The sequence below is a fragment of the Mesoplodon densirostris genome, chromosome 8 (genome assembly GCF_025265405.1).
Source record: "Mesoplodon densirostris isolate mMesDen1 chromosome 8, mMesDen1 primary haplotype, whole genome shotgun sequence".
Taxonomy (NCBI): Eukaryota; Metazoa; Chordata; class Mammalia; order Artiodactyla; family Ziphiidae; genus Mesoplodon; species Mesoplodon densirostris.
The window spans coordinates 46,880,172-46,905,233 of record NC_082668.1 but is presented as its reverse complement, the minus strand read 5'-3'; the positions used below and the strand labels follow the sequence as shown (position 1 = coordinate 46,905,233).

Below are 25,062 nucleotides of genomic sequence, written 5' to 3'. Positions count from 1 at the left end.
GTAAATTAGTTAGACTTGAACAAGAGTGTTAGGGAAAACTGACATACCTGAATTCTAGTACAGATAATAAAAATCTGCCAAAGAATAACTTAATTCACATGACTAATCACTCTTTTATGTAAAATTTTACCTACTCGTGAGAAATAGGGAAAATCAGTGTTACTATTTTAGTCTCCATATTTAAACTGAGTTTTTCTTTATTTTTTTTCCACCCTTAAATATAAGGGAAATTAACCAGCTCATTTCTGCTGGCTCAAGTTTCCTAACTAGCTTTTAGCCCTCAAGGTATAGCTGTGGTAAAACCAGAGAGAGACACCGAGCCATTTATTGGAATTTTGAAGTACAAAATAGGCACATGTGCTCTACATAACCTAGTAACAGGGATAGCAACAGTTAAACTGTCTTACACATCTGATGTATTAGTTTGATTTGCATCTGTAACTTCTTTATCACCATGACCACAGACAAAAAGTTGGGAGCCCAGAGTTTTCTGGGCAAATCGGAAATACATGATGTGGCCCATTGCCACAAAGGAGACTGAAATCAATACGAGCAAGCCAAAAGCTTCAGGATTTGGAGCCAGGATGACCATGATGAAATGCAGAAGATCAAGCAGATAGTTCATGGAGTTCTGTACACCATTTATAATGCCTCTCTCAGATTCGACTACATTTTCTTGAAGCAACTGTGTCACAGTTAAATCAAAGGACCAAAGACCTATAATAAAAGACATTTTTTAGAAACTTAATTTTAACTTATAGCTGTACATTTCAGATTTACAGATTAAAAATCTGTTGACATGTGCAAAATACATACTTAACCCTATTACCTTAAAGTCACCGTATGTATATTTATCATAGCCTAGCCTTAGAGAATTACTTTTCATTAATAAACACTGAGTTATTAGTAGCTAAAGAAATTGTTTTTACAGCCACAAGACAAAAATAAGTCTAATTTACAAACTTCTTAATTCTGTTTTTCTGTGATTATTCATACTATGAAAGCAAAACTCTCAAATCAGAGACATAATAAATCCTATTACAATTACTAGTATTTTTAAAGTTTAAAATGAGTAGACCTAATATATTGTTATCGTTAAAGTGTAAGGAAACTTTAAACCATTAATACATTTACTGTTTGGGTTCTAAAGCCCCTACAATAAAGCTGTCTTGCTTAAATATTAATGTCTTTGATAAATTAATGAACTGCTTTGTATCACAGGATAAATATGGTTTCATTTCAAGAACGATTTCAGGCAGAGATAATTCATCCGTACTCTATTAATGACTACTTAAATTTTACTTTGTAAGAGGTCTTTACATTATGTTCCCTTCCAGAGCTATAAAATCCATTTGTTTGGCAAAGTATACAATAAACAAATATCAGCTAGAGAAGACCTTTGAAGGATTTTTTTTTTTGTAACTACTGTCTTATTTTTTAACTTAAACCCCAAACCCTTTTTTTTACCTTGTCCCATTGAAATATTTGCTAAATTACAGTCCTTCTGGTAAAGTTATAGCAATATAAAGACTCTAAATTACTAAAAGTATAATTATTATTGATAATATCTTTTGAAAAATTAAGTAAACTACATTAAAAGAGTAAGATAACCATTTAGTAAAAATTTTCAAGGCCTAACCATGTTTTAAGAAGGTATACATACATACACACCCACACACACACAAAATTTTTAAATTTATATTTAAAAAAATATAGATTTTTTTAAACTATAAAATAAATATTTCATAATAAGTGACTGGATGATACATAAGGATAAATAGTGGATCTTGCTTCAATTAACATTCAGGGAATATTTTAGACCACTTACTGTTGAATTATCTGAAACCACACTGCAAAAAGACACTTTAGTTCATTAATATACAAAAAGAGATTTCTTACCGATTCTAGCAGCAATGACGCCTGCAAACAGCAGACTGACAGAGATTATAGGCACAGATTTAGGACTCATCTCTGGGACAATATTAGCAGGATCAGATCCGTTTGACATGTGCATATCAGTTGTAGAGATGATTTCAGATATTTTTGTAGGTGTAATTGAAAGTGGTTCTGTTTGAATGAACCTAGAACGGATATCTTCAAAGGGAGAAACAGACAAGTCCAAGGGGCTTCCAGGCACGAACACGGAGATCACACACAAGATCAAACAGGAAAGCTGTGCAAATCCTGAGATCAGACCAGTCCGAACCAGGCCACATTTTTGACGTAGCCACGTAAAAGCCACAGTTCCCATTATTCCAGTTACGGCTGACGCTCCCATCAAAATACTGAGGATGGACCCGCTCAGCCCCTGAGTGTAGGCGTACCCTGTAGTGATGCAGTCAAAGCCCAGGACAGTCATATAGAGGAAAGCAAGACCCATGCCCGCCAGAAACACCGGCTGGTTGTAATAGGAGACCCATCCATCTCGGAAGGTGCGGAAGGGCTCAGCCATCTGGGAGGCACAACTTAGCTCTTGCTCATGTTCAAGTTCATGGACGTCAGGGTCTTTCTCACCCATTAGATGAGTTCCCTCCAGGGGTTTTGGCTCAGTTTCTGTTAATAAAAGACATTATTATTTGAGGGAGGGGACATGAGGGAAAAAGCCAACTATCTTAATATTTTTTCTTCTCCCCTTTCCCTCACCCATGGAGGATATCACCCTTGGATACCCTTGGATACTACAATATAAAATGTATTTTCTTTTACTCATCTAAGAATTCCAGCCAAGGAACAATCTCCAAGTATTTATGTTAAAGAAACAAAATACTATTGATACTTCTCCCCTCCTCTCTTCCCCTCTCTCTCAGAAATTATAATCCCACCAAAGTAAATAGCAGGAAAACAGATCAGATAACGTATAATAATTGTCTGGGGAAACACAGAATCTTATTTTCTGGGACCCTTTTAAGATTACATTTGTTCAGAAGACCAACTTCCTCTTCTTTTCTTGAAAAATGCCCACCTCATGTCCTCACTCCCTTCCACTGTCTTACAAAGGGCATGTTAACTCCCTTCTTTATAGACTCCTAGGAATTCTCTTGTTCTCCTTCTCCCACTCTTCTTCCCATTCCTATGGCTCAACTTTGCCCAGCCCTCCCTCAATGAATTGTCCCTCTGTGTCTGCTGTTCCTGTTAAGGAAAAGGGTCAGGGGTCCCATTCCAACCCCTTGAGGTTCAACCCAGAGTTGCTCCTCAGACCCTCAAGAGCCTGGGTTCTGACTTACTATCACATTGATATATTTAACCTCATGCAGGCCTTCAGTGGCAACTAAACCTGATATAAATTCAAAATTATTTCAGCCTTAACCAATAGTTAAGGTCTGAAAATAAGAATAAAGGGATTAAACATTTTGTTGAGTTTACCTTTGTATACATTCAGCTGTTTCAACTCAGTTTCCTCTTTAGGAGCAGCTTTCACAGCTAGAGCAGGGGTTTTCTGATAAACCTTCCAGAGCAGAAAGTACTCCACACACATGGATACCAAATTCCAGCCCGAAATGAAACCACAGCCAATGACTGGGGAGCCAAATGTCATAATCTGGCCTACAGCCATGGGGGCCAAGATGTTGGTTAACTGGTCAATCCTTCGTATTGTAGCATTCATATCTACAGAGGTAGGCGAAAGAGGCAGATAAGTGTGCAAATCTATCAAAGAGAGACTGCCCACTTACATAATACAACTCATAAACTAAGAGTGTAGACTCCTAAGATGTAAACTTCTAAAAGCATTCTGCAAGCAAACCATTTTGTTAGAAAATCATTTGTTGTTTGGATCAAGTCATTAAATTTGCCTCAAAAACCGTGATTCCCTTGGGATTATATAAATGAGCCTGACATCAGCTTTTAAAAAATGAATTCAATAGTAACTCTACATTCATTTATTTCAACAAGCATTTTATTAAATGCCTATTATGAGCTAGGCACCATTCTGGCACCATAACAAAAAATGAAGAATATCCTTCCCTGTCTTCATGAAGTTTACACTCCCAAGGGAAAACAAAAATAATAAATCAACAAGCATGTAAATGTAGAGCATGTCAGATGTTCATGAAATATTGTAGTGAAAAATAAAGCAGAAAAAAAAGGGCATACAGAGTGCTCATGGGAAGGGGGAAATTTCAGTTTTATATATGGCAAGGTCAGGGAAGAACTCACTGAAAAAAAGAGAGCATCAGAGCAGAGGCGTGAAGCAGCAGGAGGCAAAAGAGTGAGTCACCCGGATATCAGGGAAAAGACAATTCCAGACCAAGGGAAGTGCAAAAGTCCTGGGGCAGGAGGAGTTTGCCCAGAGGAACAGCAAGGAGGCCAGTAGGGCTGGAGCAGAGTGAGGAAGGGAGAGGATAGGAAGAGATGCGGTCAGAGAGGAGAGATTGGCCCAATCATGTAAGGTCTTAGTCTATTACTCAAACTTCAGTTTTTACACTGAATGACTCAGGAAGCCTTTGGAAGTTAAGGTACAGAGAGGTGGTATCACGGGACATATTTTTAAAGGTTTATTTTGGCTGCTGTGATGAGAAAACAGTGTAAAGGAAGTGTGTGTGCGGGGGGTGGGTGTAGACAAGTGCAGAGGCAGGGAGACAGGCGGGAGATGACGTGGCATGGAGCAGGACAGTAGCAATGGAAGTGGAGAAATAGATACTGGATGTACTTTAAAGTAGAATCAAGAAGGCTTGAAAACAGATTAGATATGCTATGTGACAGAAGGAGAGGAATTAAAGTTTTTACCCTGAGCAACTATTGGAAGGACAGTTTCCACTTACTGAGAAAGACAAGACTTCAGAAGAATCAGGTTTTGGACAAAAGAATAAGCATCTGGTTCTAGAGATGTTGATACATCTCTAGAGGCCCTGTCAAGCAGACAGTCAGTCATATAGGTCTGGGGTCTAGGGAAGAAGCAGGTGCCAGATTTGGGAGTAATCGGCAGCTTGAGCTTTGAAGCAATGACACTGGATGAGATCACCAGGGGAGTGAGGGTAGATGAGAAAAGATGAGGTCTGAGGACTGAGTCCTGGGCATGCCAATGTTCAGAGGTCAGGAAGATGAGGAGGAATCAGCAAAAGAGGAGAAAAAACAGGAGAGCAGGGTGTCCGAGAAGACAAGAGGTAACAGTGTTTCAAAGAGAGGGGAGTAATCAACTGGCAAGTGATGCTGGTAAGTCAACAAAGATGAGCACTGACAATCAGCTCTAGATTAGGTCACATGGAAGGTATTGAGGACCTCAAAAAGAATAGTTCTGGTGGAGCAGTAAGGCAAATGCCTGATTGAAGTTGGTTTAAGAGATTGGTGCCAACTCCACGGGATACCATTTCTATTATATTTTAAGAGAGTGGCACCCCCTGGATTCACAATGTGAATGTTGCCCCCCTGGCATTATGGAAAGCAAGGCCCTGACCAGGGAAAGAAATTGGAAAGAGTGGGTACAGATATTTCTTTTTGTTAAGTTTTGTTCAAAAGAAGAACAAAGAAATGGGGTGACAGAGGGGTAAAGACAGGGATTTTTAAGATGAGAAGAGTTATAGCATGCTTATATGCTGATGCAAATGATACAGCAGATGAGAAGGGATGGAATCTGAATCTACTGCACAAGTGGCAGAGTTGTTCTTAGGAACGGAAGCAGTTCAACAGTGTAGGTCACGTAAACGGCCTCAGGTACAAGGAGGAAGAGTGATGTGAAGGTGGGAGCCCACGGAAGTTCTCTCCTCATTTTTCCATTTTCTCAGTAGAATACAAAGCAAGGTCATCAGTGAAAGTGAGGATGGGAGAGGAGGTACTGAGTGTATGAGGAGAAAGGAGAAAGTGAGAAATAGTCCTTTAGGAAAGTGGGAGAAGGAAGGGACCAGAGAAAAGAGTATGATCATCTGGCAGCATGAAAGGGCCAACTTGAATCCAGTGGTCTTGAGCTTTAAGACAGAGCAAAGTTGTACGTTTTTTACCAGCCGTGTGCTACTGTGGAGAGATGGATTTAAGCAGGGTCTTATGAGAGGAAAGTGACAAAAGGAGAGGAGGCCAGGTGAGCTGAGGGTATACACTAGGAGGCATGCATATGGGTGGAACAACTGACCTTGGAATTTAAGCTGGGTAAGGAGGAGAGACAAGAAAGGTCATGAACAGTAAAAAGGTAGTGGAATTAATGGCTTGTAGGTGCCAACCAGGTTGGAGCATGGCTGGGGTACCAGGAGGAGTGAGCTGGAAAGACAGGAGGTATAGTTCAAGTCTTGGATGCTGGAGATTGAGATTATGAAAAGGGAGGGTTTAGTGGTGATACCAAGGTCTAGGGTATGACCATGGGAATGTAGGTGAGTCAGAGTAGAGGACAAGATGAATAAAGGAGAGGAAGTCAAGAAAATAACCTACTTTCTCATTCTCTATCTCACGGAGTAGAGTGAAAATTATTGAGACAAGTCCTCATCAGTCATGTGGGGCACTTTAAGGGAAAAGCAGTACGTGACTAATAAGTACATTAATAGAAAACTGCCATTATTCTTTCTCTAGTTCTTCCTGGTCCTCAAATGCCTTCCAATTAGTCCTAGGTGTGCAGAATGCTTATATGATAACAGGAGAACTTTGACATATTTCACCTTTCACTTGAGAGGCAAAGGCAGTTTTCATTGATCTTACACACAGCCATTTTTTGCCACGGCCTCATTAACTTCCATCTGCCCCTACTAATAAGTTCCTAACAGGGAAGTGTAGAATTGATCCAAATAACTCAATAATTTGGATCCAAAAATCAAGTACTAATGAAAATATACTCTTGGATCTGAAGGCCCCAGAACAAAAACAAAATTTAGTTAAAATGATTTGTTAATCTTTCACTACCTCCATTTTCAAGTGCTCATGAAGCTTCTTAATGCCACCAATTTCTACCTTTTATTTAGAATTTAGAAATTTCTATCTCAGGAAGCTAATAATGTTTAGATGTAGTTTCAGAAAACAGATTTTATTTTTCTGAAGCAGAATGAATGAAAAAATAATTTTGAAAAAGACCTAATCATTTTACTGTTAACAGGCTAGAGAAGAATTGGTCCTCTGAATGTGCAAACATATTCTTTTTGCAGGTTTGTATTTATTCTTATGCAAACACACAAACATGTGTTGATTTAATTCCAATTTAACTGTTTTCATCTACAGCTGTGGCACAGAGCATGACATTCAGTAACTACTTACTATTATAAAAGGTATATTACACCTCATAGAATAATAATAAAAAACAGATTTGCTGGGCAAATAGTAGCTAGCAGGTTTGTCTACCTCAAATATGAAATCAATTTTCAGTCAATAGAGTTCAAACAAGAAAGTTCTGTCGTACTTGATCAAGCCAACCAGCAGATGTTTCTTTAGAATGGTGGACAAGAAAAACCTCAGAAGCTATTAACGAAAAGTGATTAACAAAGGAAATGAAGAAGGAAATAAAACAACAGATGGAATAAAAACTCAGGCAAAGGAAATGAGTTTCAAAAAGGTTTGACAGGTTAAGGGTCATGGCTCAAAAGAATGTTTTAATAAAACACTAAATCAAGTACCTAGACAAATTAGTTAACAGATTAATTAACAGTATTTATGTAGAAAAAGAGCATCTTTCCTGGAGCTGTCTAAATTAGATGGTAACAGCTATATTTTGACCTGATGCCACTGGAGTTACAAAACTTTTCAACCTTCCAGGGAAAATTTCTCTTGTTCTTTACCCTCGGTGATACAACTTCCAATTTTAAAAACTCCTCTGAAATCAAGAAACATTGGGATGAGGAAATGGGAGCAATTAGCATCCAGCTCACAACCTTCCCTCTTTATGGGCACACCCCTCCCCCATCACTCACACACGCACGCATGCGCACACGCACACACACACACACACACACACACACACACACACACACCTCACAACGCACACCGGTTCAGCCAGCCCTGCCCCGTCTCCTGCTTGGTTTCTAACAGTCTTTGCTGGCAACCTCAAAAATTTCTCTTCTACTTTTCCTTTACCCTCCTCCTTTTTTTCTGTTCTGTAACTCTGCCTTCTAGCAGGAATGGTACCAAAAACCCATGGTTAGCGCCTTGCTGACCCTCAGGATGGAAGAAGTTTCTGTTTCCTGCTTTGAAGCATGGTTTTTAATTAATTTTAAAACAAACACGGAGGTCAAAACCTGAGGGAAAACAACATGGAGGTTTTCCTTCATTAGGCTACTAACCCGTTCTAGGGGCTGGATTTGAAACAGCACTGCTTCCTAAGCTAATTCACAGTGGACAAGAGTTCAACAGGCAGCTTACTTCCTTTCTTAAATTTGAGAAACTCCAGAAGGTTAGAAAATAGACTGGTTAGCCTGGATTTTTCCACTCTGCAATAATTCCTCAAATAAAGAAGGACAGCTGAGAAATGGCCAGTCATATTTTTGTTATTTTTCTGGAATATCACTTTGTAGTCAGAAAGATCCCAGAAAGTTATGTGGGATCTTTGTTTTTGTTATTTATTTACTTGGATATTTAGCACAAATTAAAGATTCAGTGTAACTTTCTCTTTACTCAGGGCTTTTTTTTTTTTTTTCAATTACAGACTTCACAGAGTCAACATGAGTTAAGAAATTCAGGTAAGAGAAAGAAAATCACCTTAAAAGCCACTTTTTTTCCCCAAATACATTTCAACAGATATATATGTGATCTGTTTTCAAAATATATCCTTTTTGTGCCCTTTGAATTTTAAAACATGGACATGTATTACATCCGTAAAATTGCACACTAAAAGAGAAAGTAAATAACAGGGAAAAAACACCAAAAAAAAAAGGACAAAGTCTTATCTTTTAATTCCACATGACAAAAAAGAGAGATGGAATTATTTCCTATTAGTAAATGATCACAGGAAGAAAAATCAGTGAGAATCACTACTTTAGCTCCAGAGAGAATTTCCTGCAATCCAGACTCACATGTGTTAATAAATTCATCTTCCACACTCACCATTCTCTAAAATCACTGTGGTATTTCTATCTGGAGCAGTATTATTACTGCTACCACAAAGTGACCACTTTTAAGCAAATCCTTCATTTTCTTCATGTAGACCTTCCACAGATTTTGTACCCTTTCTCTCAACCTCCTTTCTACCTTTTTTTTTTTTAAATCACGTGTCTAGTCAAACAAAGTTGCTTGCTGACCCCAGTACTCAATCTTGCCTCTGTGTCCTGATAAGCCACTGAAGTCACTGACAAGGAATGGTTTCCTTGTCAGTCAGGATGGTTGGGAAATGTGTTTGTGATACCCATTATCTCAATGACCAGCAGAGTTGACTCAGCTGATCTGATCGGTAGATAGGTGCACCCTTCCTCCTTTACTCTGTGTAATTTCAATCCAATTTGTGTCTGAGTGCTGTACTGGGGGGCTGGTGGGGAATATCCAGTGAGGTAGGTTACTCTGAGCCCAAGTAATCTTGATGTAATCGACGTGTTGCTTTGTAAGCATTCTTCAGACTTTCTTTGCTCCTCTTGTATATGTTTCCAATGGACAACTAAGATGCAAGCTTTTTAAAAACCTATGTTCTATCCTGTATTTCTTTAGTATTCATAATAGCAGTTACATAACACCATACAAAATGTAATAAAAGTTACCAATTATGGCTTTAAAGTTGAAGGAATTCACTTCTAGAGTCTCTCCTAGAATTAAGTTGTTTCCATTTGTTTGGATAAACACAATATCCATAGTATAACCAGTAAGTACTGGTAATAATGTCCACAGTATGGCTGTTAAAATCACAAGTCAGATTTTCACTGTTCTAAGTATTAAGAAAACATTTAGAAACAGTTAACAGAATTTGAAAGAAAGAGCTCAAAAGAAATGTTCTTCTATTTGCCAGGTTTGCATAGAATAAAAGAGAAGGTCACTATCCTATAAATTAGCTTCATAACAGTGAGGTAAATCTTTGCACTGAGACAGATAATGTTGTAAGAAAAAGACTAGGACTTCAATTTATTATTCTTAAAAAAAATACTTGGAGAAAAAGGCTTAAGCCTCATTTACTACCACTGATTTAAAGTGAATCCTGATAAAACCCATTTGGTAGAAAGAGAAAAGCAAATTACCTGCTAGTTTGCTTCTGTCGTCTCCTGCAACAACAACAATCCAATCCCTTTGGATTGTGATTGCAGTAGCAGTACTGGCCAGGTTTGCAATATTTGCAATAGTGATGATCAGGATATAGCATGAAGTCTAAGGAATTACAGGAAAAAATTATTAAAATGTCAGTTTTACCATACTGTACCTACCTCGCTGTACAATATAGTTTAAAATGGTCTTTGGTAACATAATAATAAAATTTTTATTTTAATTTCATTTCATAAAATCATAAGAAATCATTCTACTTTGTACACATGAAACAATAAACACCAGTGGTCACGTTAAAGGGCATAATGTCTTTCTAATCTGTATCATCTGTGGTACGCATAATACAAAAAATTTTAATAGTCATATGCACATTTATGTCACATAGTTATCATAAAGTGTTAACATAGGGGTGGTTTTTAATTTCCCCCACAAATATGTCCTTTGGAAAAAACAGTGAAGGGGAAGTGAGAAGACTTGAATTTAAATCAGAGTTCTGACACTTTCCAGTTGCATGACAATGGACAATCAGCTAACATCACTTTGTCTTACTTTTCTCATCAACAAAATGAAGGCAACAGACTAGAAGGTTTCTTGTCCTACCTGGCTTTGAAACTCTACATTATCAATCCAAATATACCTAAGAAGATTAAATAGGAACATCAAATTCACTGCTTTCCACTACACCCATCTCTCTCCTCTTTTCCATCAAGTTATCATGAAATCAGAGTGTGGGAAGTTATCTAGTCCATGTCCTCAAACAGAAATACCGCTTATTATTAGAAGAACACAATCATGACAGATTTATATACATATATATATATATATATATATATATATGGATAACATTTCTTAAATGGTGTGAAAAAATTACAGGTTAATACTACTGAGCTTAAAACTAGCAACTGAATTATGTAATAAACTCTTAGAACTGCCATTAAAAAACAAACAGGAAGGGGCGTCCCTGGTGGCTCAGTGGTTAAGAATCTGCCTGCCAATGCAGGGGACACGGGTTCGAGCTCTGGTCCGGTAAGATCCCACATGCCGCAGAGCAACTAAGCCCATGAGCCACAACTACTGAGCCCGTGTGCCACAACTACTGAGCCTGCGCTCTAGAGCCTGTGCTCCACAACAAGAGAAGCCACCGCAATGAGAAGCCCGTGCACCAAAACAAAGAGTAGCCCCCACTCTCTGCAACTAGAGAAAGCCCACACACAGCAACAAAGACCCAATGCAGCCAAAAATAAATAATAAAATAAAACAAAACAACAGGAAAACAACCAATAGAATGAAATTTAAATTCAAACAATACTTAATGAATGCCTGTTAAGGGCCAAAAAGCAAAACAAGACAAAAATGGTAGGGTATATTAAAGTAGACACAGAGATCAAAATTAACAGGCCCTAATTCTTAGAAAGGTATAACCTTCCAAGACTGAACCAGGAAGAAATAGAAAATATGAACAGACCAATCACAAGTAACGAAATTGAAACTGTGACTAAAAATCTTCCAACAAACAAAATCCAGGACCAGACGGCTTCACAGGTGAATTCTATCAAACATTTAGAGAAGAGCTAAAACCTATCCTTCTCAAACTCTTCCAAAAAATTTCCGAGGAAGGAACACTCCCAAACTCATTCTCTGAGGCCACCATCACCCTGATACCAAAACCAGACAAAGATAATACAAAAAAAGAAAATTACAGACCAATATCACTGATGATTATAGATTCAAAACTCTCCAACAAAATACTAACAAACAGAATCCAACAACACATTAAAAGGATCATACACCATGATCAAGTGGGATTTATCCCAGGGATGCAAGGATTCTTCAATATACACAAACCAATCAATGTGATACACCACATTAACAAACTGAAGAAGAAAAACCATATGATCATCTCAATAGATGCAGAAAAAGCTTTTTACAAAATTCAATGCCCATTTATGATAAAAACTCTCCAGAAAGTGGGCACAGAGGGAACCTACCTCAACATAATAAAGGCCATATACAACAAACCCACAGCAAACATCATTCTCAATGGTGAAAAACTGAAAGCATTTCCTCTAAGAACAGGAACAAGACAAGGATGTCCACCCTCACCACTATTATTCAACATAGTTTTGAAAGTCCTAGTCACGGCAATCAGAGAAGAAAAAGAAATAAAAGGAATACAAATTGGAAAAGAAGTAAAACTGCCACTGTTTGCAGATGACATGATACTGTACATAGAGAATCCTAAAGATGCCACCAGAAAACTACTAGAGCTAATCAATGAATTTGGTAAAGTTGCAGGATACAAAATTAATGCACAGAAATCTCTTGCATTCCTATACACTAATGATGAAAAATCTGAAAGAGAAATTAAGGAAACACTCTCATTTACCATTGCAACAAAAAGAATAAAATACCTAGGAATAAACCTACCTAGGGAGACAAAAGACCTGTATGCAGAAAACTATAAGACACTGATGAAAGAAATTAAAGAAGATACCAACAGATGGAGAGATATTCCATGTTCTTGGATTGGAAGAATGAATACTGTGAAAATGACTATACTACCCAAAGCAATCTACAGATTCAATGCAATCCCTATCAAATTACCAATGGCATTTTTTACAGAGCTAGAACAAAAAAATCTTAAAATTTGTGTGGAGACGCAAAAGACCCCGAATAGCCAAAGCGGTCTTGAGGGAAAAAAACGGAGGTGGAGGAATCAGATTCCCTGACTTCAGACTATACTACAAAGCTACAGTAATCAAGACAATATGGTACTGGCACAAAAACAGAAATATAGATCAATGGAACAGGATAGAAAGCCCAGAGATAAACCCATGTACCTATGGTCAACTAATCTATGACAAAGGAGGCAAGGATATATAATGGAGAAAAGACAGTCTCTTCAATAAGTGGTGCTGGGAAAACTGGACAGCTACATGTAAAAGAATGAAATTAGAACACTCCCTAACACCATACACAAAAATAAACTCAAAATGCATTAGAGACCTAAATGTAAGACCAGACACTATAAAACTCTTAGAGGAAAACTTAGGAAGAACACTCTTTGACATAAATCACAGCAAGATCTTTTTTGATCCACCTCCTAGAGTAATGGAAATAAAAACAAAAATAAACAAATGGGACCTAATGAAACTTACAAGCTTTTGCAAAGCAAAGGAAACTACAAACAAGACAAAAAGACAACCCTCAGAATGGGAGAAAATATTTGCAAAGTAATCAACGGACAAAGGATTAATCTCCAAAATATATAAACAGCTCAGGCAGCTCAATATTAAAAAAACAAACAACCCAATCCATAAACGGGCAGAAGATCTAAATAGACATTTCTCTGAAGAAGACATACAGATGGCCAAGAAGCACATGAAAGGCTGCTCAACATCACTCATTATTAGAGAAATGCAAATCAAAACTACAATGAGGTATCACCTCACACCAGTTAGAATGGGCATCATCAGAAAATCTACAAACAACAAATGCTGGAGAGGGTGTGGAGAAAAGGGAACCTTCTTGCACTGTTGGTGGGAATGTAAACTGATACAGCCACTATGGAGAGGAGTATGGAGGTTCCTTAAAAAACTAAAAATAGAATTGCCATATGACCCAGCAATCCCACTACTGGGCATATACCCAGAGAAAACCATAATTCAAAATGACACATGCACCCCAATGTGCATTGCAGCACTATTTACAACAGCCAGGTCATGGAAGCAACTTAAATGCCCATCGACAAACAAATGGATAAAGAAGATGTGGTACATATATACAATGGAATATTACTCAGCCATAAAAAGGAATGAAATTGGGTCATTTGTAGAGACATGGATGAATCTAGAGACTGTCATACAGAGTGAAGTAAGTCAGAAAGAGAAAAACAAATATTGTATATTAATACAGATATGTGGAACCTAGAAAATGGTACAGATGAACCGGTTTGCAGGGCAGAAATTGAGACACAGATGTAGAGAACAAACGTGGACATCAAGGAGGGAAAGCGGCGGCGGCAGGGGTTGGTGGTGGTGGTGTGATGAATTGGGAGATTGGGATTGACATGTATACACTAATATGTATTAAATGGATAACTAATAAGAACTGCTGCTGGAAAAAAAAAAAAGAACAAACCAAGCAAAAATCTAAACATCTTATAAATGTCTACTAGTTTCATTAAGTCAATTATGTAGTCTGTTCCCTGCATTACCAAATTCTGTATATCAGTTTTAAATCAAATGCAGCACATTGTCTTTACACTGCATTCCATGCTCTATATTTACACATGAACATGTTTCTGAGAAACTGCATTTAAAAAATGAAAAATGTAATACTATTTTCATAATTTCTTATATTACAAAAACAAACATACACTCTCATAGAAAAACTTGGTCTATAACATAATATTATTTTCATAATGTATATAAAGTCCAAGTTCAGTCTGACAATAGAAACTCTCCTTCCTACACTTTTCAAACCTTCTCTGTGTGTTGCATACATCCATCACTCAGATAAACTGTGCTTCCCCTATTTTCATGCCTTTATGAATGCCAGTCCATCATTCCGAAAATAAATTTTAAAAACAAAGAGGGATTGATGGAAGATGGATGTGCCAATGGATGAATATATGATAAAGCAAGTATAATAAAATGGCAGAAGTAGAAACTAAGTGGTAGGTATATGGGTGTTCAGTGGAGAATTCTTCCAACTTTGCTGAATGTTTGAAATATTTCATAATGAAATCTTGGGAGAATAACATCCCATTTTCAAGGCCCACCTAAATGGCCAACCCAGAACTCCATTTTTCGTGAAGGCACTTAACCATGCTACCATGTATCATAGTTATTATGTGTCACATCTAATCTCCCTACAGGATCCACACTTGAATAATTTTTCTATCATTCAAATGCATCTAATACAACTTATACACAATAATCATTCAACAAAGGGGAAGGAAATACTTTGACTATAGACTGAAAATAATCACTGTTCTTTAGTAATACTACTACTAAAATTATCCTCAAATATTACAAAAAAAAAAGAAGTATCCTACTGGTTTTGACATGCTATGTTTAAATTCTAAAAATTATCTTTCCATTCTGAACATGTTCTAATTTCCATGCTGGTTTTTTCTGACTTCCATGTATTTCTGGTATCTTTAAATTTGTAAATATACAGTTATTAAAAAAAAATTAACAGGCCCTATTTGTGAAAAGATACTCCCTCAAAGAGTTTTCATCTTTTACCACTAACAGACATTCAATTTTCTACCATCAAGAATCTTGTTGAGAACTTACAAGAACCCATCCATGGTACATGGTCAGAAGCTCTTTTTTATGTAAGAAAACCATCATCAGGATGATTCCACACAGGATGACCGAAACATTCTGGACCACCAGTGAAGTCTGGGCCACTATACAGAGAAAGAAACAAAGTGTTCATACACCAAAACATCTCAAAGGAGATGTTTTTATCCATACATCACTGTTCTACTGTATTAATGCATATGCAAATTACTACAAGAAAGAAAAATATTCCTGAAGTAAATCCTGCCTCAACTATTTCCAGTAGGGCCCAGCATATCACATCAGACCAGTAAAACTTGCAGACAGAGTAAAGAACTACCCCTCATTTTTCCTGTTAGTTGAAGCCATTCATAATGACCACATTTTCATTTTCACATTTTCACAGTTTATTCTCTTTAAAGTTTACTGTCATAAACAGAACTATATTAACTACATAAACAAGATCCACCTCTCAGGCCTTTGTAGCTTAGGCAAAAATAAGAACATGTAGGAGGTTATGGAGGAGGTTAAGTAAGAGGTCATGGAAGCCTTAACCTCCTAGATGGCAGGCTGAATTTGGTAAGATCGTATGGATAAATAGGAAGGACATATAAAAAATTGCCAAGAGGGCTTCCCTGGTGGCGCAGTGGTTGAGAGTCTGCCTGCCAATGCAGGGGACACGGGTTCATGCCCCGGTCCGGGAAGATCCCACATGCCGCGGAGCGGCTGGGCCTGTGAGCCATGGCCACTGGGCCTGCGCATCTGGAGCGTGTGCTCCGCAGCGGGAGAGGCCACAACAGTGAGAGGCCCGCGTACCGCAAAAAAAAAAAAAAAAAAAAAAAAAAAATTGCCAAGAATAAAGCAGCAGTGTGTTCCTTTTACTAAAGCTATTTGCATTGTTATGAAATTCTAAACTACACCTTTTCTCACAGAAAATGCCAACTTTCTGAGACTGAGGCACCCATGTAAATAAAGGGCTGGCATAAGGACAGGTTAGGATACCAGGTAAGGACACCTTGTAGTCTTTTCTCTGCCACTCACGAGGGAAGACGATCTAGGGCAGAATACTTAATATCTCTTATGTCTGTGTCTATAAGGTGAGGATATAATACATACCTGCCTTCCTTACTTTACGGGGTCATTTTGATGCTCAAATAAAATGCTTTGAAAGCACTTTGAAAAATACAGAGGGTTGTATATGTAAGGTATAATTACAGCTCTTGCCTGTAAGGACAGTAAAGCTCATTCTGGCTTGGAAGATTATATCAAAGCCTTGAGACAAAACAAACTGCTTTCTGAAATTAATTTGAAATAAAATCCCAACATATAATTCATTCATTCATTGCACAAGGCTATTAAATAGCAACCGAATGAGGTTCTTGGCTTTCAGGACCCCACAGACCAGAGGAAAGGTAGACATGTTAAAGGATAATTATAAGAGCATAAGTGCAATAGCAGAGGTATTAACAAAGCTTCATGGGAGTGAGTGCAGGAAAAAAAAGTGTCTCTGGTTAACTCAGCCTAGAGACATCAAAGAAGATTTTCATGGAGGTTGTCACGTGAGTTGATTACATAGGATAAGTGCAAGACTGCTATCCCACCACACTCTTCTTCAACTCAACATTCTATCCTAAACTACAATTTCAGTGCTCAACAGTCATAAGGTTAAAGGTGTCTATGTATAACATTCCCACGTTCCTACGTATAATGATGTAAATAAGTAGGAATTTTTTTTCCAGGATACAAAACCTTTTTCTATATGTGTTTTGGTCTATCGATTCTCAAAATAGAAAAATGTTCATCTTGGCCATTTTACTAATAGCATCAAGTCCTAGAATTTGATAATCCAGTTGCTCTCTATCCGGGGGCAGTTATCCTGCACTGAAAGAAACAGATACCTCAGTCTTTCCCCAGTGTCTAGGATAGACATGGCCAGGTCTTAGCATTATCAACTGAGGTACTCAGGAAAATTTTGCCCTGAATTATTAACCAAATTGCCCTTAAATTCTGAATAATTAAACTGTTCATTCACTTTCTCTCTTTCCTATACAATACTTAATGAGTTCAGTATTAATGCTCTAGAATAAATGTCAATATATAATCATTTCTTCTTTTTTCTTCAAAAATGTATAATTCAGCTCTCTGTGATCCAGACTCAGGTATTCTTTTCTGAATCCATTGTTTTCACTTCCTCTACACACCTGCCTATATATAAAACACAGTAACCCAGATGCTAGATGTTAAAGCTGTCCCAGGAACGTCACATTAAACGAACTCCAGTGCAAGTCATGGTTAGAGGATGCCAGAGTTAGGTAAACTCTTAATGTTTAACATGGTTCGCAGAAAAGTGCCACGGTGTTAATCATTAACATTTGTAATTTACGAACAGCCAAAAAAGATACCCCACAAAATCTATAAACTCAGTATCCTGGCATCCCAACTTTGGGCAGGAGCCCCAGGACCCTCCATGCAGAGGTGCTGCCACCGAGCACCCCATCACTCAGGTGGCGGCTACAGACGCAAAGTGGGTTAGTCACAGGGCCTCCCTGGTGGCGCAGTGGTTGGGAGTCCGCCTGCCGATGCAGGGGACGCGGGTTCGTGCCCCGATCCCGGAGGGTCCCACATGCCGCGGAGCGGCTGGGCCCGCGAGCCATGGCCGCGGGGCCTGTGTGTCCGGAGCCTGTGCTCCGCAACGGGAGAGGCCACAGCAGTGAGAGGCCCGCGTACAGCAAAAAAAAAAAAAAAAAAAAAAAAAAAAAAAAAAAGTGGGTTAGTCACAGAGGTTTCTCTCTAGCTCAGGCACTAGTCCCACAAACACAAAGGCTTTTATAACACCACTCACCTTTAAGTCTGGCATTCTTATCCACCCAATCACCAATGATGGCTCCCAGGACCAGAACAGACCCTGCCACCACCAGCCCATAGACTGCAGTCAAGAGAAGGCTGTTTCCATAGAGCTCTACCAGGAACACAGACACTGCAAAGTGCCACATCCGATCCCCCTTGAATAAGAGAAGATAAAAGGTTCTGATAAAATGTTGTAGGTTGCTAGTCAATTATGCTCAAGAAGTTGCTTCCTTAACAAAAGGGCACTTTCCGGCTACATTATGAGATTCTCAAAGTCAACAATTCCTCTATGGATTGAATGTAGTCGGGTGTTAAAACTGTTTGTCCTGGCACAATGGAAAATATTCTTGCCCAGATACTAAGTAAACCCGTAAAAAGCATGACGTTAATGAAACAAACGTACTCCCTATCATTCTAGAAAAAAAATACAGTTTCCAAGCCCAAGGAGGTTTTTTTGAGATAAAACCTGTTCCTTTTTGTATCAGGTTTCTAGCCGGTCCTGGGATTTACCTATTCTGATTTGAAAGGCATAAAGGAGTTTGCTATTGAACCAGAATGAAACAGGTATAGTTTACAAATATCAGTTATGCCTTGAATGTCAAGAAAGAGCCAGTTTCCCAATTTGTAAAATGGTAAGAACGGACTATATGACCTCTCAAGTTTCTTTTATCCCTAACATTCTAAAATCTGTGTTCTATTTTCACAAATAAATTTCAAAGTCATAAAACAGCAGAACAATCAGAAAGATGAAGTTAATATGTGCAAATTCTGGCACCATATGAATGAAGATGTTAGAAATAAATACATAAGTAGTTATTTAGTTATTTTCGACACAGTAGTTATTTTCGACACAGACAAATTTTGAAAGGGGAGAAAAACTATTTCTTCACTCCCTAGAGTATATAGGGAATTTTGGAATTCATTGCTGCAAAATGTGGAATAACAGAAGCTTTTACATGAGTCAGGCAAATTAATGTGTAAGAAATCTATAATGGACCTTGTTATGAGCTCTTAGGCTCCATCCCTGACTTGTTAGGTTAACCTAAAACAGGACAACAATGTTCTATCATAACCTATCCCTATAAGAAATCACTACAGGAAACTAACTTTCCAGGCTAGGCTCCTTATGGATTGGAAGTAGTACTACACTCCTAGTTCTTTCCAATGTCTCTTAACATCCTCCTGAAAAATTTAATGAATAAGGAGCAAAGTATTATCCTAGTATGGCAAATGCTTTTAAACATTTAATAAAGGCAAGACAACAATCTTATGCATCCAAAGTTAAGCTGATGCACATATTCTGTAGCAATCATTTACAATAAACTTCATGTACACCAGTATTTCTCAAGTGGGGGTGATTTTACCCTCTAGGGATCACTAAGCAATGTCTGGAGCTATTCTGGGTTGTCACATCTGCGAGGCTGGATTTACTACTGGCATCTACAGTCCCCCACAACAAAAAATTATCCAACCCAATATGTCAATAGTGCCAAGGTACAGAAACTTCAGTGTAGAGGATTATGAACATTGTTTAGAACCACAATTTAAAATTAACATAAGATTAGGGCCTTGAGGGATAGGGTGAACATGGCCAAGTAAACATTAAAACAGACACTGGAAGCCAGTGGAAATACCATGCTTGAAAGACTGATTCTCACTCGATGGTCTGGAATGTGAGCTCTAGAACCTTCTGCACTCTCAACCCTCAGCACAGTGCACAGCCCAGAGTAGAAACACAACAAATAACTGCGGAATCAACAAAGGAGTGGATATGCAGTGGATCCCGGCTGTAAATGAGTATAGAATAAGACTTATTTATGAACTATATTGTTCTGGTACATTAGATTTGCTCCATGAATGTTCAAGAAGTTTGACACTTAATCAGTACCATAATTCATATTTCTGGGACAGCTTTTTAAAGTTTGCTTTGAAAATAGAAATCTTTTCCATTTAAGTTGGAATTACATTTCAAATACCCTTGTACTAAATGACTAAAAATATATATACACATACAATTTGTTTGAAACCAATAAAAAGACAAGTTTACACATTAAGATAAAAATGTCAATAAGAATTGGGGCTTTCCTGGTGGCGCAGTGGTTGAGAGTCCGCCTGCCGATGCAGGGGACACGGGTTCTTGCCCCGGTCCGGGAAGATCCCACATGCTGCGGAGCGACTGGGCCCGTGAGCCATGGCCGCTGAGCCTGCGCGTCCGGAGCCTGTGCTCCGCAACGGGAGAGGCCGCAACAGTGAGAGGCCCGCGTACCGCAAAAAAAAAAAAAAAAAAAAAAAAATGTCAATAAGAATAACAAATTAAGTTATTTTCTTAATCTTTAACATAAGAAACAAATTTAGATTTGATTAGAATAAAATGGCATGAGGTGAGGGGAGGTACTTTATCCTAATCTCTATTCCTCTGAAAAGAGAAAAACACATAAATGCCTCAAATCATAGGTTGCCTCCATGAGTGAATTTCCTCTTTCTTAACATAAAGAATAAGAAATATTATTCCACTACTATTGCTTCTTCCTTTTTAAAAAAAAATTATTTTTATTGAAGTATAGTTGATTTACAATGTTGTGTTAGTTTCTGGTGTACAGCAAAGTGATTCAGTTATGTGCTCTTTTCCATATTCTTTTCCATTATGGTTTATCACAGGATATTGAATATAGTTCCCTGTGCTATACAGTAGGTGCTTCTTTCTTTGTTTATTTTTTCGCTTTAAAGCAGGACTTGAAACAAGTGCTACGAAATGAAAGTTTTCTCTCTTGCTTATTCCTGTATGGCATGCCTCCTCCTTGATGGACAGGAATAAAACTGCTCCACTCGGGACTTCCCTGGTGGCTCAGTGGTTAAGAATCCAACTGCCAATGCAGGGGACAGAGGTTTGAGCCCTGGCCCGGGAAGATCCCACATGCCACGGAGCAACTAAGCCTGTGCTCCCGCAAGCCACTACTACTGAGCCCACGTGCCACAACTACTGAAGCCCGTGCACCTAGAGCCTGTGTTCTGCAACAAGAGAAGCCACTGCAATGAGAAGCCTGAGCATCGCTACAAAGAGTAGCTCCCCCTTGCCGCTACTAGAGAAAGCCCGTGCACAGCAACAAAGACCCAGTACAGCCAAAAATAAAATAAATAAATAAATTAAAAAACAAATAAACAAACAAACAAAAACTGCTCCACTTGCCCCGATTTCCAAAGGGTTTCGGCTTTACAAAGCAACAGACTCTACACTCACAAAGCCCAAGAATCAGGTAAACTCTCTGTAAAGGTTGACCAAGTGCAATCTCAGGCCCACCCATCCATTCCTTCCTAACATCCATTTCCTGCCCTCCCACAAGCTCTCATCATACTTTGAAGATTTGTTTACATGTTCATCTACCTCCAGTGCACTGAAAGCCAAAGGCCAAATGAATGTCTGTGAATGAATGATCACAGTCATTAATGCACTGAATACTTTTTGAGAGGCTACTATGTACTCAACAACTCTACTGCAGGCACTAGAAATTCAGCAGTGCACAAAAATCAAGATTCATGCTTTCATGCTGCTTGCATCCCAGTGAACAGAGACCAAAAACAAATCTAGAACAGGCCAGGTGGTATACATGCTATGAGGAAAAATGCAGTAGGGTGGGGCAGGAAGGTGGCATTTTGCATGAAGTAGTTAAAGACCTATGAGCAGAAACCCAAGGAAGTAAGATCTGGCACCATGCAGACATATGGCATAAAAATGGAGACAGTCCATAGCATAATGCATAAGATATCAGCACTGGCCACCCTTTTTCACTGCCTTACACTGTTAGTTATTTTTTTGTAATTAGATATATTTTTTTAAAGCCCAACCTGAATTATATTATAAACTCCTTGATGACAGGATCCACTTCTTACCATACTTTGTATTCCAGTAGTATAGAGTAAAATATATTGATCCACTGGCGGAAAGAAATGAAGTCAGAAATAAAAAGCATTCAACCTCACACAAACCTAATGCAATATAACCTTCTACCCTAACACCTCTATACTCAGTGTATATAGGAAACCATGATTCAGCAGAGTCAGTAGGGTAATGCATAGATAGGCATGTATACACGTATATAATAAACAAGCAGACATCTTTTGTTGTAATAAAATCAGGCAAAGTGTCAAACAGGAGACAAAACTCAAAAGATTGAATTAGAGAGGATTCCTCTTTTGGACTCCTCTGCAGTAAGTGAAAATCCACTACAACGTACACGACTACAATTGCTGTGTTTTGTTTTGTTTTAATCCAAGTTTCCCAGAAGAACTCCTTTTGCTCAATTTACTGTAAGACTGGAGTAAGCATCTGTCACTTTTCTTGTGTTTTTCATTCATGACAAAAAAGAGCCTCCTGGAACAATCACAGTTCCACTCCTTTGGCAAATCTGACCTGCCAACCTAATAATGAAAGGTCGCATAAACCTTAAACCTAATCAGTGTTTGGAAGTTAGGCACCTTCTTCCCCTAAGAGATAGGTCCAGACCACAAGGTGAGAATTTCAGAAACTATCTCCATCACTTATTGGGTTTTTTAAAAATACTTAATACTTACTGAATTAAGTTGGAAGAACAATTTAATTGGATTTAAATTAATTAAGGGTAGTTTCACTCAATTTCTACTCAGAATCATCAGTTATTGGAAATGAAACTCACGCCAAGTCCACCTTGTTTACATGTATTTGCAGAGTCATCCCTGTCTAAGCCTCTGGGGAGAAAGAAGCTGGCCTTTCTAAAAAAGCCATCTTTGAACTGCTATTTCTTAAAGAGCTGATAACTTAGCTTAATAATTTCCCAAGGGCATGGGTACAGATTTCCTCATACAATAGTTTGCATTCATGTCTTAAGAACGATCCAAAAGAAGTTTCCAGTTTAAAAAGAAAGTAACATTCACAAAATTTACTCTCAAAATTCTTTCCCCTTACTTACAGTTCTTTTAAATTAAATATCATACATGAGGCATGAATAGAATTTACGCAGGTTTATTGCTTTTAAACAATAAGACCAATTGTTTAATTTAAAAGGTTCCAATCATCATTAATTAAATACACATCTAGCATCCTTTGGGCATTATTCTTTTGTGTTGAGGAGTGTTGATGGAGGAATCCAGGCTCACAGAAACACTGGGACTCTTCCAAGACCATGGAAGAAGTCAGAGCGAGAATTATGAGTCAGTTGCTGGTTTTCGTTGGATGATGGTTTTTAAGATAGACTGAGATGCCCCACACATATCTAGCTACAGGTAACATTTTAAAAGACCAGAATTTTCATCACTCAGATATTTGTTCTTGGGGTAAAATATATTTAAATTAACCTTAGAATGCTATTTTTAGCCTAACTCAGTCACTCCACTATTCTACTGTATTTTCATAGCGCAGTAGGCTGGAACTTATAATTTTAACAAAAGAAGAAAACAGAGAAATATCTTAAAATGTGAAAAAATAGAAGGTCCATGAGACATCCATCCATTCTTAGTAGCAGATATTACCATTTATTAACCCTTGTAATGCAAAATACAATTTACAAACAACGCAAATAGTCCTGTCCTTGTTAATCCTGTTTTTGGATAGCTGCCAGTCTACATAAAGTATGACAGCTCAATAATTAATAGCATTTACTAACACCTATGGGAAAATATCTTTGGTGAAAATAACTTTTTCGTTACAGCATGTATGTTTGGTTGATTTATTTCTTTAGCTGCATGACAAAACTGCAAGATGGCTTAATACAACTGGCCCAAATGAGAGGAAACAAGAAATTGTGCAAGCATGTTGTAAGAATTACTGTAGATTTTCACTTACCCATGTAGATAGAGAATGACCAAGGTAGAGAAGGAATTTTGCAGAGGTCAGGTAGTTTGCTAAGGATCCTGCAAAGACACACAGTAGGCAGATAAAAAGCGTATTTAGTCACTTGAGTGAGCTGAGATTGGAATGCTTACTCATTTGTCCTTATTAAACAGAATTATTAAAAACTACTTTGTGGGGCAAACCATGTACATTTCATCAAGTCACCTAGAAATTGATGGGTCGATGAAAAATTCAGCACGATCTCTTGGTCAATAACTGCATAGCTTCACATAAAGTGAAAAAAGCTCTTGGTTCAACAACATTCTTTAACTCCATTTTATTTTTGACAAGATCATCCAAACTACCCAGTCTACTTCTCCATCCTAGCTTGTGTGCACGCCCCTTTTCCCATACCTTGAAATGCCTTTCTTCCTTAACCCCCAACAAAATATGAGTCGAACGAGCTACTAATCACACTGGTTAACAGCTGAGCCCCATTCCTCCAACACCTGCGTGGAGGTGCCGGTCTCCACTGCGCAGCCTGTTTCTACCACATGCGTTCGGTCCACTCACCACAGCATCTTCCCAGGCGGTTTTGCTCCCTTGCCCTGGTCATGACACCAGGCGCCCCCCGCTTGCTCTTCTGCTGCTACGGCTGCCGCTCCTGCTGAGGTGCTTGTTAAGAGGAGTGCAAGGAACTGAAGAGAGCGCCGCTGAAAACACAACAGCTCTGTGCAAACAGCCCCCGACGACGACTATACCAAAAAAACAAACAAAACAAAAAAGAAAAGAAAAACGGCCCGGGGGTCTTCTTCTGGTCTTCTTTCCAAACTTAGCCAACACTGTAGCTGAAGTTGGAAAGGCAAAGCCTTATGGAAGCGGGTGGGAGGCTCAACAGGCCAGCCGAGCCGCGTCGGGTGTCCCGTGTTTGCTGCCGCCACTGCCGCCGCCGCCGCCGCGGGCTTGGCTCAGGCCGGCCCTTATACGAGGCCTGGGGCGGAGCTCCGGCCGCCGCCGCTCGGGCCGCCCCGCCCTCTC

General features: G+C 38.5%; 1 protein-coding gene across 1 annotated transcript; it reads right to left on the bottom strand.

Moving 5' to 3' along the window:
- Positions 1-24,784, bottom strand: SLC40A1 (solute carrier family 40 member 1). The gene is made up of 8 exons (XM_060106599.1): positions 24,598-24,784; positions 24,037-24,104; positions 18,217-18,376; positions 15,387-15,502; positions 10,062-10,188; positions 3,364-3,606; positions 1,900-2,553; positions 1-717 (listed from the first exon to the last, which is right to left on the bottom strand). Exons 1-8 carry the CDS (start codon positions 24,638-24,640, stop codon positions 404-406), a joined length of 1,725 nt encoding a protein of 574 aa, XP_059962582.1. The 5' UTR covers positions 24,641-24,784; the 3' UTR covers positions 1-403.
- Positions 24,785-25,062: the final 278 nt, after the last annotated feature.